Source organism: Apodemus sylvaticus, chromosome 16 (genome assembly GCF_947179515.1).
Source record: "Apodemus sylvaticus chromosome 16, mApoSyl1.1, whole genome shotgun sequence".
Taxonomy (NCBI): Eukaryota; Metazoa; Chordata; class Mammalia; order Rodentia; family Muridae; genus Apodemus; species Apodemus sylvaticus.
Genome location: NC_067487.1, coordinates 80,354,221 through 80,375,697, shown reverse-complemented (window position 1 = coordinate 80,375,697; position 21,477 = coordinate 80,354,221). Strand labels below are relative to the sequence as shown.

At 39.7% G+C, this 21,477-nt stretch overlaps 1 protein-coding gene across 1 annotated transcript in view; it reads right to left on the bottom strand.

The window, feature by feature from the left end:
* Adgrv1 (adhesion G protein-coupled receptor V1) overlaps positions 1 to 21,477 on the bottom strand; it is a 535,393-nt gene that overhangs the window by 158,128 nt on the left and 355,788 nt on the right. The window contains exon 88 of the mRNA XM_052159654.1: positions 13,088 to 13,266. Within this exon, the coding sequence (XP_052015614.1) occupies positions 13,088 to 13,266 (179 nt within the window). The remainder of the gene's footprint in view (positions 1 to 13,087; positions 13,267 to 21,477) is intronic.

Below are 21,477 nucleotides of genomic sequence, written 5' to 3'. Positions count from 1 at the left end.
TTCACAGCCCCCAGGAGAGAGTGATCTCCCTGTAGTGCTTCCTCTTCTGAGCTCAGCGGTGATATCTCCACCTCCTCTCTGGAGGGGAACAGCTAGGAGCACACAGGCATAAGATCAGTGGAACAGCTGGGAGAGAAGTCTTCCTGCCACCATTTTCACCAGGGATCCAGGCAGCTCCCCAGTCTTCTGTGCATAGCCTGTCAGGAGAGTGATCTCCCAGGAGTACAGACACAGGCTTACAGGCCCACAGGAGGGACAAACTCCAGCCAGAGACAGCAAGACCAACTAACATCAGAGATAACCAGATGGTGAAAGGCAAGCCCAAGAACCCTACCAACAGGAACCAAGGCTCCTTGGTAACATTAGAACCCAGTTCTCCCACCACAGCAAGTCTCTGATAACCCAACACACTGGAAAAGCAAGAGTTGGATTTAAAATAGTATCTCATGATGCTGAGAGAGGGCTTCAAGAAGGACCTAAATAATTCCCTTAAAGAAATACAGGAGAATATGGGTCAACAGGTAGGAGCCCTTAAAGAGGAAGCATAATAATCCCTTAAAGAAATACAGGAGAACATGGGTCACCAGGCAGAAGCCCTTAAAGAGGAAACACAAAAATCCCTTAAAGAATTACAGGAAAACACAAATAATCAAGTGAAGGAACTGAACAAAACCATCCAGGATCTAAAAGTGGAAGTAGAAACAATAAAGAAATCACAAAGTGAGATATCTCTGGAGATAGAAAACCTGGGAAAGAATTCAGGAGTCATAGATGCAAGCATCAACAACAGAACACAAGAGAAAAAAGAAAGAATCTCAGGTGCTGAAGATACCATAGAAAACATTGACTCAACAGTCAAAGAAAATGCAAAATGCATAAAGCTTGTAACCCAAAACATCCAGGAAATCCAGGACACAATGAGAAGACCAAACCTAAGGATTATAGGTATAGGAGATTACAACTTAAAGGGCTAGTAATTATCTTCAACAAAATTATAGAAGAATACTTCCCTATCCTAAAGAAAGCGATGCCCATGAACATACTAGAAGCCTATACCCTACTCCAAACAGACTAGACCATAACATAAAGTTCTCCTGTCACATAATAATCAAAACACCAAATGCACTAAAGAAAGAAAGAATATTAAAAGCAGTAAGGGGAAAAGGGCAAGTAACTTATAAAGGTAGACCTATCAGAATTACACGAGACTTCTCACCAGAGAGGATGAAAGCTAGAAGATCCTTGGCAGATCTCATAAGACACAAATGCCAGCCCAGGCTACTATACCCAGCAAAACTCTCAATCACCATAGATGGAGAAACCAAGATATTCCACGATAAAACCAAATTTACACAATATCTTTCCACAAGTCCAGCCCTGCAAAGGATAATAGATAGAAAACGCCAAGACAAGGAGGGCAACTACACCCTAGAAAAAGCAAGAAAGTAATCTTCTTTCAACAAACCCAAAAGAAGATATCCACACAAACATAAAAAAAAAAAAAATAACAGGAAGCAACAATCACTATTCCTTAATATCGTTTAACATCAATGGACTCAATTCCCCCCCAAAAAGGCATAGAGTAACAAATATTTTTCATGTAAATCTTCAATTTTATCAGAAAAATTTTGTAGTTCCTCTTTCAATTAATTTAGTACTTTTTTATGTCTACCATTTTATCTGCATTATTTTTCATGATAATCTTCAATTTTAACATGTTTTTCTATTTATTTCTTCTATTTTATCAAAAATGATTTCCATGTAAATCTTTTGATTTTGTCACAAAATGTTAATTCCACCTTCAATTACTTTAGAAAGGTTTTCTTTTTTTTTCTTTTTTTATTTACATTGCAAATGATTTCCCCTTTTCTGGGTCCCCACTCTTTCTTTTTTTATTTACATTGCAAATGATTTCCCCTTTTCTGGGTCCCCACTCCCTGCAAGTCCCATAAGGCCTCTTCCGTCCCCCTATTCTTCCATCCACCCCTTCCCACTTCCCTGTTCTGGAATTCCCCTATACTCTTGCACTGAGTCTAGAAAGGTTTTCTTATGTCTACCATTTTATATGTATAACTTTCCATGAAATGTCCCCATGACACCCACTCCATACAGCGAACACTCCCTGTGGACTAATAGCTCCCACTACTGGCTTTTGTTCTGCCCTCCTCCCCTCTGCTGTCTTGCTGAGTACAGGTCAGTTTGATCATGACTTTTAATCTCCTCCAGTTCCTGTCGTTTTATCAGTTTGAAGCCCATGCTTTTCTTTGTCTTACGGTAACAGTTGTTTTCATATTATGGACGCTTTCCTATGTCCTGCTTGTCCATGCTGCGTTCATCAGCGAGAGACACACAGAGGCTGGTGATGACCTCTGCGGCATCTGAAAAATACTTTCCAATAGTTACATTTAAACTTAACTTTTGAGACTTTCCCCTGCTTCTCATTGCCCGTACTTGTGAATTATTATTTTTGCTTTGCTCCAGAATTGATATTCTTAGTGTGCACATGAATTATGAACAAGATTGCTGTGGTTATCACAGGTTCCACAGGACAACATCATTTCTTGCTGGGAGTTCCTCAGCTCTGTTTTGAGAACTAAATAAAATTATGTTTTCTTGATTTCTTCCTCTAATTTCAGAGAATTCCAGAGAATATTAAAAAATATCATCAATTTCCCTGTTTCAAGTAGAATAGAATTGCCAATGTGCTGTGAAAATAGCCAGACATACAGTGCTATGGATCTATGGACAAATCAGACACACAGGATTTCGTTTCAGATGTATCATTGCTGGTCACAGCCTGTCACAGCGGTGGCTATAAGTGACAGTTGAATGTGTAGTCCTAAATGGGACATTTGTAATAGGTATCTTTAAGGCTGAGGGAACGCTGTGGAATTGGGAATGGAAAAAAATGTAAAAGCCAGAAGGTGGGAGAGAATATTGTGAAGTGATATTGGCTTTGTACCCACAAACCCTCAGCAACAGCGGTTACCACGTGGGACGGAAAGCCAGTCAGCACTGCCTCCTGAATACCAGAGGGGCTTAGGAGACGTCATCACACTCAGGGGAACTTAAATGGGGTTAATGGTTTCTGTGGAGAGAGGGAGTTATAGTCCTCAGTGATGTAGCCACTGGTCAGTGGACTTTGCTCAAGAAAGTAACTTTCCACCCATGCTCATGCAAAGCAACCCTAATTAAGCACAATGAAGCACAAAAAATGCATAAAACCCAAAATGAATACACACACACACACACACACACACACACACAATCTTGATTATTATTGAAGAGGAAGCTAAAGTATGGTGATAAACACAACACTTTGACTAGTCCCTAATTAAGTAGGTAAAATAGTATTAAATAGGTAAAATAGAAACTATTTACCAGACAGAACCCACCATATTTGTAGTCTTAAGGGATAACCATGAATCAGATATGATGAGGACATAATATTTTTTAGCCAAATTTTTACATTAAAGAAGGAGAAGGTATATAAGGATGCAAAAAACGAAGACGAAATTTAACTTTATGGAAAACTAATACCAGGTTAATCTCTGTAACATAAAATGTGAGGCAGTAATAAATTTCCTGAGATTTTATGTAAAAGATAATAGCCAGAATAAATAATAAGTCATTTAATATCATAACAAATAAAACAAATGAAGCTTACAATTGAATCAAGAGCAAGTGGGAACTATTGAGAAAGATGAAATAAAAACACAAGAAATAAAAGAAATTAAAGCTGACGTAACGTGGGAGAAAACAAGAAGGCGAATCAACCCATCTGTGGCTCAAAAAGTAAAGAATCCTTCAGCACACAAAGGGATAAAAAGATGGTTAGAAAGTTTAAATTTCTAGACCACACATAAAAGAGAAATATAGCAAAAGATGGACAGGTTTAACCATAATTCAAAACCTAAGTCGTGCGGGGTGATTGTTTTCATCAAGGACTGCATAAATGATAAAACTCTAATAAAACAAAAGCACAAAGGGAATGAAGGTCAGGAAGAACTGTTAAGAAAATGATCCATGGAAACACAGATGTAACAGGAGCAGCTCGTGGTCACCGCGGTGGTTTATGTATACCTGGCCTAGGAAGTGGTTCTTAGATATATTACTATGGGCCTGGGCTTTAATACCCTTGTCCTGGCTGCCTGTCTTCAGAAAGGTGGAACTCTCAGCTCCTCCGGCCTCATGTCTGCCCGGATGCTGTCATACCCCTGCTTGATGACACTGAACTGAATCCCTGAACCTGTAAGCCAGCTCCAGCTAAATGTCATCCTTAGAAGAGTTACCTTGGTGGCGGTGTCTGTTCACAGCGTAAGACCCTGATGAAGACAGTCATATAAAAGCTAGCTCCAATAACAGGGCTGTACACATATGTGCAAGAGCTAACTTGTTTAGTCTTTTGGAACCATAGCGAGAAGCATGCATTGTGGAACTGTGTTAAGTATGAAAAATACAAACAAAAGAAAACCTGGCTTGACAGTTGCTTGCTTGTTTTTCTGGGTGTATCAGCAGAGGTTGTCTGCATGAGACTTTAAATCTTTAAACTGTTGTACTGAGGGAAACAGGTTTTCAGCTTAGGCATGAGTGGGACTGACTCAAGAGAATGTATACACACACACACACACACACACACACACACACACAGTGACTATACCTCCACATGTCACCCACAACCGCAGAAGCTAAGTATTCCTAATAAGAAGTTTCTTTGTGTTCACACACAGACATATTCTGTAGGGTTGTTCTTCTGACCCTCCCCCACCCCCACCCCTGACAAAACATACCATATTTACCTATCAAATTATAAAGCTAATGAAGATCATAGCCAGGCATGGCTGTGCGCTGCATAATTGCTGCTTATGAGCAACATTACCAGGTCTGAAAATGCTTATTGTGTCTAGATGCTAACCTGACAAATTCAGTATTTCTAAAGGTATTATTCTTCAATCTATAACTGTGATTCAGGGAATGTGAGGAAGACATGTCCCAGCAAATGAACTGCAGGCTCTGTAAAGAGTAAACCTGGGTGGTGCTGGTGGATAGATCATAGAGTCCAGTGAGTAAAATATGAAATACATTTGATAAATTCTACCCCAAGACTGCGACAGAATGTGGACTTGATGTCACTCTACTGATAATTAGAATGATTAAGCAGAATAAAAAGGATGTGAAACTCCTTTATTCCAATGCTGTCTCACAAACCAAAGACAAAACCAGACAAACAGACGTAGTTCATTGACTGGACATGCTTAGGATTGGATGATGAAGACATACCTGATTCTTATTTTTAAAATTAGGTTCTCTTCCTTCAACAGTTTCTAAGACAAACATTGATTTGTGAGCAAGAGCAAGGCATGCTTTTGAGAAGGGGCTCAGGCTCATGTCGACGCCCCCCCCGCACCCCCCCAGCAGCAGCAACAACGCAGCCAGCAGACCCCGCACCCGCAGTCGGGACCCTCTGACACAGTCAGCAGACCCCGCACCTGCAGTCGGGACCCCCTGTCGCAGTCAGCAGACCCCGCACCCACAGTCAGGACCCCCTGTCGCAGTCAGCAGACCCCGCACCCACAGTCAGGACCCCCTGTCACAGTCAGCAGACCCCTCACCCACAGTCAGGACTCCCTGTCGCAGCCAGCAGACCCCGCACCCACAGTCAGGACCCCTGTTGCAGCCAGCAGACCCCACACCCGCAGTCGGAACCCCCTGTCGCAGCCAGCAGACCCCACACCCACAGTCAGGACCCCTGTCGCAGCCAGCAGACCCCGCACCTGCAGTCGGGACCCTCTGACGCAGCCAGCAGACCCCACACCCGCAGTCGGGACCCTCTGACGCAGCGGCACTTGGCCTGAGTTAATCACATCCTGCTTGGCAGACTGTATTGGTGAGCCTCTCCTCTTGCATTACCGACATGTAGAACAGAACTTCCTGTATAAACAACCCCTTTGCTTCTTAAATGATATGCACTTGAACATTTGTGGTTACATGAGCGTTTTCAGTTTTCCAAACGAGAGTCTCTGATTGCAAAACACTGTCTAATGGTGAGTTCCTGAAAACGAAAACTGACTAAGCTTTTCATTTTATGCGTAACACTGTTAACGACAATCAGCTGATATGCAACGCCACAAACATCCCTTTTCTTATGTCTGTAGTTCACAATAGCTTGTTTTGTAATCTTCTATTCCACTTGGTATTTCAAATGCCTATGAAATTAGCACGTTGAAAGAATATGCAACCACTAGTCCTCTTGCTACTGCCTCTAGATAATTAGGAAAGAATACAGCCCGAGACTGTCAGACAACACATACTGTCTTCATTTTGACCTCAGGGAAACCAATTTAAATATTTTCAACACGTTAACTTTGCTATCCTTACAGATAGAAAATTAATTAGCACACAAAATAATTCTCTAAAATAGTTTGATAGTTCATCTTATATAGTAAAATAGAAATGTACTCTAAAAGATATGTCAATAAGGAATAAAAGTTTAAGAAAAAGAGTCCTAATACATCTTGCCACTTTACCTCTAATAACAGGGAAAAAGGAACACAAAAAAATTAAAATAATTTTCAAATTTCTAGAGTTTCAAATATTTAAAAAAAAACAAGGAGAAAAATTAAACCACAGAGCTAAATAATTAATTAAAGGAAAAAATGAAAATGTTAAATAAATCAATGCAAAATTACTTAAATTCACAGGATTATGTAAGATGATAATATGTTCATAGTGTGGTCTCTGGAACATGGTCAGTTCGGCCATTACAGCAAAGCTATAATTAAATTAGGAACATTTAAGAAACTGAAAAATGTAATTTATAAAAATATATTTCAATGGTAAATATTTAGAAATATGACAGATTTACAGCAATGTGAGGACAGGGGATCTGTCATAATTCATGATTTCAGTTAAGAGGTTCATTCTTTTTAAAGCCATCCTGATAACATCGCCTTTCAATAGTAAAAAAAATATATATATAATATATAGTACAATAAATATTATGTATATAATTGCAGTAATTTACTTATAGATTAGGTGTGTCTCTTTCCAAAGTGTATGACAGGGGTAGCTTGATCCTAGGGTGGTGATGAGAGGTGGGTCCTCATTCGGAGTCCTTAGGTCACCTAGGGATATAGACACAGAAGGATTGTAGGACTGCTGATTCTCTACTGCCTTTGGTACTTTTGAGTTTGTTTTGGAGATGGTGTTTCCTTTTGTTGCTCAGATCTCTGCCTTGTAAGCCTTGGCCCATGTGATCAGTCTGCCTCCATTGCCCATAGCACATAGAAGCATCAGTGGGAAACTGCACCTGCTTCTGCCTTCTGTGTGAGGGTTCAGTGAGTCTCCTCTGTGTACCCGTGCTATGATCACGATCGTGATGTGGTGTCACCTAAAGGGCCCTCACCAGAGCTACACTTTATACTTTCATGCCCTGGAGTCTCCAAAACTGTGGAAGATGCATCTTTTATTTGTAAAGTTATTCTATTCAGGTATTTTCTAGTAGTAATTAAAAATGTAAAATTTGTCATTACCATGTTATAAAGAAAAACAATGAAAATCTCAAAATTTATAAAGGAATTTATCTTTAAAATATAAAATAAGAGCATTATATAATAAATACATTTTTAAATTTTTATTTTTCAATAAATGTATTTTAATACAGAAAATAGTTTAGCAAATTGCAAAATACTACAGTGGTGTTTTATAGAAAACTCTAAATGCTTGTAGATGCTTATGCGATGCATCACACCACTCTGAACTAAGACAGTACAAGTAAATACAGAACATTTAGAAGCACTGCCCCTTCTCATTTACGATTAAAATGATCTCCAACTTAGGTTGATAGAAACTTGTGAGTTTCAGAAACATCAGACTATCTTTCCAATTCAAATGACAAAGGTTCTTGAGAAATAAAAAGCTAAACATGACCTAATTAAAGTTTCAGAATAATTGGAGAAATTAAACTACTTTTCAGGAATGCATATGGCCAATGTGTTTAACTTGTGTCTGGTGAATTCCATCTAACTACTACTTTATGTCAGATGGGCATCACAGACTCCCACGGTCAGCCTTCAACCATTCTCTGCTGTGTGGCAGGTACTAATCACCCATTGTTCCAGCATACATCATCCTTCTTAGTCTAGAGCAGTCTCATGGCAGGTCGCCTATACCTGTTCTATAGATAGGAAACTTCAAACACACAGGTGATTGAATCAGGACTTGACTTCTGCTTATCTACCTTCAAAACTCTGCTAAACAATGGACAGCCATTTAATCTAACAAAAGAAATTTTATAATTATATCTCGATATATATTTAGCAAAACTTGCTCATTGAAATATATATTTAATAGCTACTAGAAAGTCCCAGATGCCAGGGACTCAAGAGGTTCCCAGGACCCAACAGGGAGGACATTAGCTGAAATACCCAACAAAGGAGAGATAGATTCTGTAGAGACCATATCCAATGGATAGGCATGACCTCCAGTTAAGGGATGGGGCCACCCACCCACCTCAAAAATATGAATCCAGAATTACTCCTGTCAAAAGGAAGAGTGGGACAGAGACTGAAGGAAAGGCCATCCAGAGACTGCCCCACCTAGGGATCCATCCCATCTGCAGATAGCACACCCAGACACTGTTGCTGATGTCAAGAAGCACTTGCTGACAGGAGCCTGGTGTAGTTGTCCCCTGAGAAGCTATACCAGAGCCTGACCAATACAGATGCGGATGCATGCAGCCAAACACTGGAATGAGGGCGGGGACCCCACTGGAGGGCAAGGATTGAAGGAGCTCAAGGAGTTTGTTACCCCACAGATAGAAGAACAATATCAACCAACCAGACACTCCCCCCAAGCTCCCAGGGACTAAACCACCAACCATGGCTCCAGCTAGATATGTAGCAGAGGATGGCCCAATGATGACATCATTAGGAGGGGAGCCCCTTGGTTCTGTGGAGGTTTGATGACCCAGGGTAGGGGAATGCTAGGGTATTGAGGCAGGAGTGGGTGGGTGGGTGGGGAGCATCCTCACAGAGGCAGGGGGTAGGGGTAGGAGATAGGAGGTTTATAAAGGGGAAATGAAAAGGGAGATAACATTTGAAATGCAAATAAATATAATAACCAATAAAAATGAAAAAAATACTAAAAAATATAGGACTTAAAAGAGATTTCCTCCTTTTTATTTACTTGCTTTATTTTATAGTGATATGGACTAATTCATAGGTTCAGATTACTGAGAATTAAGTATTTGAATTATATCCCAGTTCTACTAATCTGGACTTAGATAAGAAACAAGATAATATATTAACATATATAATATAATAATTTTACTATATATCTCAATCACCTTGAAGATATATTCATCAAATGAATAGCACATGCATATCTTATTATAAAATTAGTATCTTAAGGCAGAAAATATTAGAGTCACAGCTACTAAGTAAAGAGTAATCTGGGGATGTTGCTATGCTTCTACTGTGGGAACTACAGGTATTAGCCAATAAAATCATATAACAGAAATAAACCAAGAGGGCACATTAGAAGATGATAAAGTTGTATCATGAAAAATTCCTAGGAAATCAGTAAAAAGATATCATAAAGGATAAACAATTTGCATAGAGAATCAATGACCTTCCTGTAACATAAAATATAAAGGAGTTCAATCAAAATGCGTGACCATTTGCCCACAATGCTGTGACACTAGACTGATGTAGTCCCTATACAGTGAATGTTGCACAGGTTCCAGTTGTGGAGAGCAGGACCCAGGAACTAAGAGTAACCACAGGGACATAAGCCAGGACTGCAGGTGACTGCTCCTCAGAGAGCTAGAGGGGTCACCTGTAAGGCTCAGGCGGCTTCCTGGGGACTGAGACTGTGAAACTGTGAGAGACACCCTGAGCATTAGCGGAATGGAATGAGCTGCAGATGTACAAATGTTGACACACAGCATGTTTACAAGTGAGAAGTTCAAGAGGCTAACAGGTCTTTGACAGTGATCTAAAACATGCTGTGCTTGAAGAGTGTGCCTGGATCTTCAGGAAAACATGTTAGATACCCACAACCCTTGTGTTCTGGGGGGCGGGAGGGGGATCCTTGCTGCCCCTGCACACCAGTGAGTATCTGGGCTCTTACCTCATTAGCTAGCTCATACTGAACCACTTTGGAAAACAGCCACAGTTTTCCTTGGGTTCTTGTCTTTTTGGCTATGACAAACGACATGTTGAAGAACATTATTGGAGGCACAAGCTTGCTTTAGCATCTGAATGCTTGGGAAATGGTAGTTAAATTCTCTCTCTGTGTGTATGCATGTGCATGTATGTGTGGGCACACTCAAAAGTGACAGTATGACCCCGGCCCAGCAATCCATCAAGAAGTTCTGACATCATTCCTCTTCTTACATGTATAGTTGCCCTTTCCAATCCTTAAAACAGGTAAAACAGGCTTCGTGCATTTATAAGCATGTAAATTATTCTCATATCATAGTTCCTATAGAGAGCAATTTCTACTACTTAGCTCTAATTTAGAACATGAAGATATAGAATCTGTATTAATAACATTTTCCTAATGGAGTTAGAAAAATTAGATTGTTTTTGGAAACTGAACAATTTGTAAGTTAGTTAATTCAGTTCAGGGGCTGGATGATGGGGTTAGATTAGAACCAAGATTTGTTAAAAGAATATAAAGTAGATCATGAAACTGGGCTTGTAAGAACTCTGAACATAAACATAATTCAAGAAATATTTATTGAATGTGAGCTGTTACCAGAGTAAGAACTTTGAAAGCACATAAAACTTATCACCATTATTACATCATTTTTGCTCATACTCATATTTGTTAACATGTTAGACTCTTGCTGATTAGAGGAAGAAATATTGAAACCAAGAACCCATGGTTGTACAGGTCCCAGGTCCTAGTTGAGCATCTCCCTATTATTTTGGAAAATGGACACAGTAGTAAAACAACTTTTAATGATATCATTAAACCTGCAGATCAGCACATTGCTCAACCCTCATTCTAGAAGCTTCTTCTTGCAGATGATGGTAGTTAATATGGAGACCCATAATTGGTTAATGAGTAGAAAATAAGACGATGGTCTGTGCCATCTCCACATTGTAACCCCCATCAAGGCTCAGGTATCAAAACAGAAGAGGAAGCCAAACTATTCTAAGAGTCATAGGCAGTGAGTGACTACAAGGAAACAATGTTTTGGACACAATATAGGAGATGCAACTATGAACTCACTGTGATTTTGACAGAATGCAGAAGACCTGCACAAGGTCAAGTCAGTCCAAATCCCATTATGGAAGGGGTGAACCAGGCAGGAAATTTTAAGCTCGCGTGAGGAGGTAACTGCTATCTGATAGCTGCGGGGAGGGGAGAGTTAGTTGTCTTTACTATTATGACCTTTATTAAGCTGGTCACTCTCTAAAGCAGGCAGTACACCCAGGAGCCTTTGGGAAGCTGAATTATATCTGAAGGGTTTTTTTCATTTTTTTAAAGAGTGAGAATATGAAGTCTGGTGGATAAGGAGATTGGGGTAGATCTGGTTGGAGTTTGGCTATGGAAGTGAATATGATCAAAATAAATTGTACAAAACTCTCAATTAATAAAATATTTTAAAAGAAAAATACAAAAAAATGAAGACAGATGATGCTGTTGTTTTCACCTATAAATGGCATGGATTTAAAAATTATTCCCAATCTCCCCATCCACAAGTTTTCACATGAGTTGGGTCCCAGAAGAAAATCATATTCTCATTCTGAGACTGTAATTTCTTACTTTTTTTGAGACTATATTCCTTACTTTGGTTGCTGTGACACAACATACTGACAGTGACAGAATCACATTAAAGAAGAACAGTTTATTTGGGCACAAGCTATAGTCTATTGTTGTGGGAGAGTCATGGTAACAGGAGCTTGGAGGTCCACCTCCATCTCCATCCTCAGTCAGGAAGCAAAGCAAGACCGGTGCTTATACTGAATTTTTTGTGTTTAGTCCAGGATCCCTGCAATGCACCACACAATATTCAAAATATGCTATATGTAATGACTGGTGCTTTCTTGTTTTACAGGAATACAGAACTCTGTAAGTAATATTACTCCACAGACAGGCAGCACACATCCCCAAATGTGCAGAAGCAGCTAGAAAAAAGATTAATCCCTGGGTCAAGACTCAAGCTAAAGGTAAAATGTATGATATTTTATTCTTCTCTTTTTCTCACAGAGGAAATATCAATGTGTCTTTATAAACCCTCTCCGGATTTTACCATCATGCCTTTCAAATTCGTCCAATCAATGCTCCTTCACTTCCTTCTGAGTTGAAGAAGCGGCAGACTACTGAAAATCTTTCAGAACAATATAAGACGTGAAAGTCTTCCCAAATATGATAAAAGTTTATTCTTTAATGCAGTTTTTTGAAATTTCTTTTGTTGTTTATAAACCTTTTATGAATTCATGCCAGTTTTTTGTTTTTGTTTGTTTTAAATAAACTGAAGAAGTACTTCAAACTTGACGATTAAGATCTTTGTGTAGTTTAATACTGAATCCTACTGATACTTGATTCAAGAAATTACAATTGTAACTTTTTTCTTATTAAATTAAACATGTATTGTGTTCTCTGCAAATGAAATCCAAAACCTGCTACTTGAAGGTCTGTAAACTTAGACACCAAGATGGTACTGGTAAACACTGTCTATTTCAAAGATGGTGGAAAGCTTCTTTTGAGAAGAAACCAAATGGGTTTTATCTTTTCCACGTGAGCTCAATGCCAGAATTCTGCATCAATCCATTGTCTATTTTCTCGTGATTTAATTTGTCTAATCTGGATACACTGGGAGGTTAAAATGTAGTCTGCTATTGACTACTTAATACCTCTCACTAGAGAAACCAGTGCTTCTCAGGAGGCAATGGTTTCTCTTTAAAGAATCAATGAATAGAGAGAGTGCAGCTGCAGACGTGCACCAGGAAATCACAGATCCCCTAGATAGTATGCCTGTAGACCTCTTGCTCCACCCATGCCCATACGAGGAAAACGAGTAGTAAAAGTGAAAGAGAACTAGGAAGGCAGTGCGCTGCCCGGACATACTCACAGGTCACCATGAATGAGTCCGTAGATCTGTGGCATGCTTCGGTGGTAGATTCCTCTCAAAATAACTATGAGGAGAATCACCACGAAAGATGGAAGGCCCCAGCTCAGAAGGCAAAAGAGCAGGCAGCGCCTCTCTGTGTGCTCATCATTCACCACCAGCACGTACCAGAAGTTGACAGACTAGAGAAGGAAACAAGAGGGCCAGGCTCCGCATTAATGGCACAGGACATGACTCCACTGGGGCAGACTGCGGACTCACTCAGTAACAAAGAGCAAAGATCAGATTAGTTAAAACCGCTGGAGTTGGATTTTTGTTTTAGCTAAAACATTCCTTTATTTCATATCAGGACATTAACATAAAAACAACTCTGGAAACAGCATAAGGAAACATTGAGTTCATTGTCCTTTTTCTCTTCCATACTTTGCTCTGCCTTAAACTTTGTCATAATCCTCTGAGACTTTCTTATAAATCTGACTCTGAGAAGACAAACACTGTCATCCAAACCTCCTTCCAACATGAACAAATTCATAATGGGAATAAAGAAATCGATGGCTCTGGGTTTTCATGATGTTTTTGACACCTAATACATGGGCGGAGCCAGCCACTGCTCCCATGGGTAGAGACAGCCATGAGGAGGACCAGGCTCCATCTCAGGTATGTGGGGGTGGGGGGAGGACTGCAGCTGTATAGCACAGAATCAAAACCACAATGTGATTGGGAATGGAAAAAATGCAAATATGCCCAATAGGAAAGACTATGATCTACTTTGTTTTGTCTGTACCTTCTTGTTCATTCACTTGACTAATATTTACCAAGAACTTAGTATCAGAGATCAGGAGAGCCCCTAAGGATGGATGGAGCATTGAAATGGACAGAGAGGTATTTATAATCTCGAATCATAGATGCTAACCAAACGGCTTCCAATAAGAGAAACATTTATCTTATATTAAAACATCACATGTCTTTGAGTTTTAGGATAAACGTATACAAGGAAGGGAGCAGTATATACTAGGATGCTATAGGAACAGATTAGTTCCTATAGCTAATCTGAAATAAGGATAATGAAGCATGTAAATGCTATTATTGACTCCAAATAGCACATCAAACATATGTCAAAGTCAAAGCTAGAAGTTAAGCTTTCTGTCTTCTAACAACCCCCGTGTTGAATAATGCCTTGTTTAGCTGTCAATCAGTACAGTAATAACACTTGCTATCACATCATATAACATAACATCTACTCTCTGCAAAATTAATTTAGTATGGTGGGATGTGGGCATAAACGCACTTCACACGCGTGTGGCACGAGGAGGAGTATGTTGGGGGCGTGGCAGCCTTGGACAGGCTGTGCTGCTTTAATGCAGGCACAGCGGCTGGAAAGGAGGGGCAGCGCATCCCCAGTGCTGACCACTGGGAAGCAGGATCGGACGTCTCGAAGCTCCTAGGAGGATGTGGGAAAGTATCAGTAACTTATGCCCCAAACCAGTCATGATACAGTGTGAGCCCTTTCGGAGTAGGAAATAAGCATGCCTGAATGCTTGGGCGAAGGCTTTTAGACGCTGTTTACTGAGGCTTCTGAGGAGATCCTATCTGGACCGGTTCAGCCTTGAGGGATTATACTAGGCTAAACTCGGGAAGAATAAAAATATTTGGTTCCTTGGAGATTTTTGTCTTTGAATTTATTTCCTTATCTTTATGCACATCTGCATATATCTATAATTATAAAGCATGTTTTGAATTGTTGCTTATGCAAATCTGTTCTAGCTCCTATTTAAAAGTGATTAAACCCAACGCTTGTTGTGTTATTCCCACTCTCCACCTCCTTCTACTTTTAGCATAGGGTGTAGACTCAAACTGGTAGACTGTGCTGAGTGCTGACTGATGAGTGTTGAGTGCTGTGTGCTGAGTGCTGAGCATTGAGTGCTGACTTCTGAGTGCTGAGTGCTGAATGATGGGTGCTGAGTACTGAGTGCTGAACGCTGACTGATGAGTGCTGTGTGCTTAGTGCTATGTGCTGAATGCTGACTTCTGAGTGCTGTGTGCTGAGTGCTGACTGCTAAATGCTGAGTGCTGTGTGCTGGGTGCTGAGGTAGACAGTGTTGGCTATTAGAGGATGAAAAGTTACCTAGCCTACCTAAAGATCCCTACAGAAGCACCAGTTGTTTCTCGTAGAGTGAGTCCATAGGAATCCACATTGAGGCATACTAGCACTGCAGAAGCATGGAGTCCGCATGGAGGGCCATTAGGGAAGGATTTCTATGCTGATTCAGCATGGTGAAGCTTGGGCATTTCCTAACTGTCTGCTTTGCACAGGGGGGTTTCACAGCTAGGACAACTGAACCTTCCAGTGACAATATAGCCACTGCTAGACATGCACCCCAGGCTTAGCTGAGGGAGATGAGAAGAGGAGGTATTTTCTAGGTTCATCCTTGCAGAGTCATCAGTGTGGCTGGATGCTCAGAGACCCGATCAGGAAAGCAGTTCTAAATGGTGTCAACTTTTGCTGGTTTGAAAAAACTGCAAATGTCTTCTTAAAAGTGCAAAATATATTAATGTCTTAATATACTTCAGTCACTGAAATATATTGTGAAGAAATATATTATGTACCATTTTTTATATTACAGAATGGAAATGCTATATAAAAATGCTTTAATGGTTCTAGAAAAACCAGGTGGTCTACATTTAAGACTGTCTCTAGCACATTTACACTTTCCTGAACTGTCTGTAAATTTATTTTTATATAATGTTTTTAAAAGATTATTTTTATTTTTAATTTGTGTGTGTGTGTCTGTGTGTGTGTGTGCATATGTGTATGTATGCCTATAGAGGCCTTGATCCCCTGAAGTTGGAGTAACTGTGTCCCAAGATCACAACTATGGTCTTCTGCAAAAGCAACAGATACCCTTAAGCACTGGGCCATCTCCTCAGCCCCAGACTGGCTTTAGGAGACAGAGTCTAGTGCAGTGCAGGTTGACCTCAAACCTGCTACACAATGATGGACATGGATTCCTCTTGCGGGAGGATGGGTCCTTACATACGACTTTAAATATCATTTAAATATACTGAGGTAGTATATTTTGGGATTCATGCCTAGGTCTTGAATCCCTTTCCTAAGCCCTGTCGCTCACGTCCCCTAACCACACACACTTCTCACTTCACCCAAACATACACAGGATTGGCTCAGCAGCCCCGTGGGCCACACACCCTGCTCAGCTGGTCACTGCTGGTCTAGTCAGGGATGGGAGCCTGGCCTAGTCTGGACCATTCTCTCTCACTGAATCACCTTGTAATCCCATGATCATCTAAGTTGCTCATGAAAATAAAGGGAACTATGAACTGAGTAGCAGCTGTGCCACAAGCATAGAGAGGAAATGTGACTGCAGAGAAGACAGACAGACAGACAGAGACAGACAAGCTGCTCTCACAGCTCTGGCTGAGTGAGTGGTCTTACACACTTACAATTTTCATGATCTCAATATTCATTTGCCTCAGTTTAATTTGATTTTTTCTCTTTCTCTGTCTCTCTCTGTCTCTCTCTGTCTCTCTCTGTCTCTGTCTGTCTGTCTGTCTCTCTCTCTCTCTCTCTGTTATTTCTGAATAGCATTTTAACTGACTCTAATAACTATGTTTTGAAATGTTTTAAACTTCCTCCCATATATGTAAATGTGTGTGAGTGTGCATATACTTTAAAACCTTGCACGAAAAAAAGATAGAAGACATGATTGTTTCATTTAATCAAACTCCTTTTAAGAGGAACATGAGTTTACTAGGAAAGCTTAAGAATATTAAATATAAAACATGAATTAAACAAATATTTATTTAATAATAAATGTAGGCCTCACGAGTCACTGTACATTGGTCTAACATGTCAGACAATATTTATGCTGCATTTTAGTGCTTTCTGTCTCTGTCTCTCCTTCTCCCCTGATTGTTTGTTTGTCTCTCTGTCTCCCTCCCTCCCTCTCCCTTGTCTTTCTCTTTCTGTTCCTGTCTTTCCCTCGTCACAGGAAGGAAGAAATCAGAGCACATAAGAGACAAAGTATGGAACAGAGACTGAAGGAAAGGCCATCCAGATACTGCCGCACCTGGGGATCCATCCCATACAGAGTTGTATACCCAGACACTATTGTAGACGCCAACAAGAGCTTGCTGACAGGAGCCTGATATAGCTGTCTCCTGAGAGACCCAGCCAGTGCCTGACAAATACAGAGGCAGATGCTCTCAGCCAACCATTGAAGTGAGCACAGGGTCCACAATGGAGGAGCTAAAGAAAGGACCCAAAAAGATGAAGGGGTTTACAGCACCATAGGAGGAACAGCAATATGAACCAACCAGTACCCCAGAGATCCCAGGTTCTAAACCACTAACCAAAGAGTACACATGGAGGGACCCATGGTTCCAGATGCTTATGTGGCTGAGGATGGCCTTGTCGGATATCAGTGAGAGGAGAGGGCATTGGTCCTGTGAAGGCTCATTGCCCTAGTGTAGGGGAATGGCAGGACAGGGAAGCAGGAGTGGGTGGGTCAGTGAGCAGGGGGAGGGAGAATGGGATGGGAGGGTTGGAGGGTAAATGAGGAAAGGGGATCACATTTCAAATATAAGTAACTATTATCCCCTTTCCTCATTAACCTTGAAATGTAAATAAGGAAATTATCTAATAAAAAAGTACATTTCCATAATTAGTAACTGGGACTGGAAATTTCCATTTAAAGCATTAAAAAATAACTAAAATATCTAACTAAGATTATTTAGATTAAATATTTATAAAAATAAATCAAAAAGAGTGTCTATAACCATGTTGGCTATATTACTACATAGATAATACTTTCCAAGTATCTACACAAGAAAATCAGACACACATCTTATTAATTGCTTTAGTTATCATAGTTCAGAACTATGGCTTTATATATTCTATACACACAAATTCATTAGTTTATTATTACAACTTCATATAATTGTTAGTATGTTAGTAAGATATAAAAGAGAAATTCCACTCATTTTAGGCTAAATAGGATGTTTGAACTCCACAAATTTCATCTGAACAAAGACTGTATCCAGGCTGTTGTATAATTCTTGATTATTAATTGTTTCAATAGAATTGGTGAGCTGACTTATAGCACTGAATTTAATCTACATGACACATGCTACTAATTCTATCACTATATTCTCTTAATCATTCACTTCAGATACAAATCTAAGAAATGTTCCCACAGGTCCTTGCTTCTGCTTCCTCTTTCTTATTATTTACTGCTTTAAAAAGAACTGCAATGTTTTTTGAGGCTTGATAATTCAGTATTTTCTGGGTACATGATTTTTATCTTGGTAGTTATCAGTCTTCAACACTTTTGAAGTCTTGTCAAATTAAATCAATGACAAAGGAAAACCATGGCTACTTTTAGCATTTCCATTCCTGTTGCTATGTTCCTGCACTCTTCACCAAGAGACTGTTTCTTCACAGTCAGGCTATGTGGAGAGAGAGTAAAGCACAGGATGCTTATGTTCAAGCATCAGTTTAAGTGATTTCTAGCCTATTATATGATTTTATGAATACATTCTTCAAAGAAACTTTACTTTTACATTGAAAATGAATTTTGAATTAAGCTGTAATGTTAGAAATGAGAGAAACAGATTTCAGAGACAATGCAAGACCCTCAAGCTTTTGTGATCAAATCAGATTGCTCTACAGTGGTTTAATATGGCTACTCACATGACCACGAACCAGAGCCAAATGAATACAGGCCATGTTACATTTCCATTCACTTCTACTGCATATGGATATTGCAAACAGTATTATACTTCTTCAATTAATCCGCAATCTGATAATCCAATTAGAAGTATGTCTTTTTTGACCATTTATAAAATGGCATACTTTTTAAGAATTAATTCTATGGATAGTCTCTAAGCAAAGAGAGTTTATATTCAAAAATGAATCACTACTAACCAGAATTAATTAGAAACTACAAAATAAATTGTAGAATCAGTGTTTTGTAGCATAGAAAATAGTTGACTATTGTGAAAGTAAAGATTTCTAAACATAAATATGTGCATACATTCACATAAGTAGTGTATACAATCACAAGCATACACATGTGTCCTTGTTTATGGATTCATAAATATTTGTCTACTCATGGGGTCTTTGTGGAGGCGTCCACAGGAAGCCATTAGCAGTGTTTACCTTCAACCACAGCATTAGGGATAAAGCAAAGGAAAAGCGGCAAATGAGCAAAATAGTAAGAAGGAGACATACTTTTTTATTTTATATCACCCAACTGTTTTGGTTTTATAATATTAGAATATGCTATCTCCAAAATAAGAGAAAATTGAAACTAGTCAGCAGCAAAGAGGAAAGACATTCCAACATTCTAAATTCTCAGTGTCAATCTGACTTCGAGTAAACACGACCCTGGTATCTTAAGGAAGTAGGAAATGATATCAGTGTTCACACAGAGTGATTTTACATTCAGAACAAACAGAAGGGAAGGTCAATTATCCTTGACCAGACAGGGAATTTGTGAGTTGTTTGTTTCATTCCAAATAAGCCAACTTGGCTGTTTCTACACTTGCACCATGAGCTTGGCCCCTGTGCTGAGCAGGCGTACACTCTAAGAGGCCCCAGATTGTCTTTGCCGAGGCTGTGAAACCCTGCGTGCCTCCCTTAAAATCATCCTTCTTTCCACATATCAAACACATCCCCGTCTTCATAGAAAGGTATGCATTATATGGGAAAAGTAGAATATTGGGCACAGTTAAAAATCTCTGCTATTTTCACCACATGTGTGAGCCTCAGCGGCAGGGTACATGAATACTATTGTAGACACTCTGGGCTGGGCACAGGGCCAGCTTCCTGCATAGAACAGTTTCATATTTCACAGTTTTCAAAGGCGGTGTAACAATAACCTGATCTGCAAGATCGGCTCAGAGACGTTATATAACTTGTTTATCAATAAGAGGTTTCTCCCGACAGTGGAACTATATACTCTCACTTCGCCATGGTGTTGAAAGCTTGTAACAAAGTGCAGTCAGTTAAATAAACTTATCCTAACACTGAAAATGTGATGCGAAAAACAAACAAAAAAACAGAACAATGGTTTGTTAATCGCGGGATGCTTGTCTTAACAACATTTTTATTATCTTTCTTATGTGTGCATTAATCTGTGGATATTTGAAGCTGCACACGTGCCACAGTACATGTGTGGAAGTCGGAGAACAACATACTGGTCAGTTCTCTCCTTCCAGAATCTGGATCCTGGTGATCAAAGTCGGGTTGCCTGTATGGACAGCAAGTATTTTGCCCACTGAGCCGTCTTGCCAACCCACACTGATAATTTTGGTGCTTTTAACCCAATGACTAAAAATGAATGATTAACTCAGTCATTACGTTATTCATACATAACATCTGACTCCCTCCTGTATTGCTAAAAAATATGAAGTAGAATCAACAGTTTTGACATTTTTTCAAGGCTTTTAAATTTTTCATTTGTGTGTGTTGGTGTTTTGCCTGCATGTGTGTGTGTGTGTGTGTGTGTGTGTGTGTGTGTGCATGTATGTACTCTTTTAAGGTTTTAATCAAATTTGATTCACAGGATTGGTCTAGTGCTTTTAAAGATAGGCTTAGGTTTTTTAAAAATGCTTTTAGCACATGGCATTTCATAAATGGAAAGTGTAGTTGGGTAAAATGACAACCTCTGACCACAAAATAACTTATTAGAAGAAAGCTACCTAAAATTCAGAAGTTATTGGATTTTCCCCTTGTGGTCACACCACAAACCATGAAGGATGTGTGGTGCACCATCTGAAACGCATTGTATTTTGCTGCTATTTGCAACCATTTTCCTAAATCATGAGCCACACACAAATATAATTAGCCTACTAAATAAGCTTCAGGCACAATTAGATTTTCTTGTTGACCAGAAAAGCAGAAATGGAATAAACTGACCCTCATTAACTCTGGTTAATACCCAGCAAAAGAGGGACTCCTCTGGAAATACACATGAAACACATTCCCATTTCAATGTACTTTGGTGATCCCTTCACTATGTTTCTGAAAATAGTCTCTTCAACTCCGAGAGTAGTATTGGCTGTGAACACTCTTAACTTGAATGGATTTTTCATTTCCTAGTATTTGATCCATTTGCTCTGATTCTGCCACATGCAGACTCCTGGTCTAGGCCTTCTTCCCTGCACCATGTCTCCTGGCACTGTACACAGACGTCTCTCCACACACTGGTTTCAGGCTACTACTGATTGCTCAGATGCTAGGGTGTGAACTGTGAGTGTAGGTCCTGTGTGCCAGGGCATGACAGCCTGCAGGAGAGCGAAAGCTGTCTTCATACTGCTACATGGAGCACAGGTCTGTGTGATATTCTGCTCACACTTTACATTACCACTGAGTT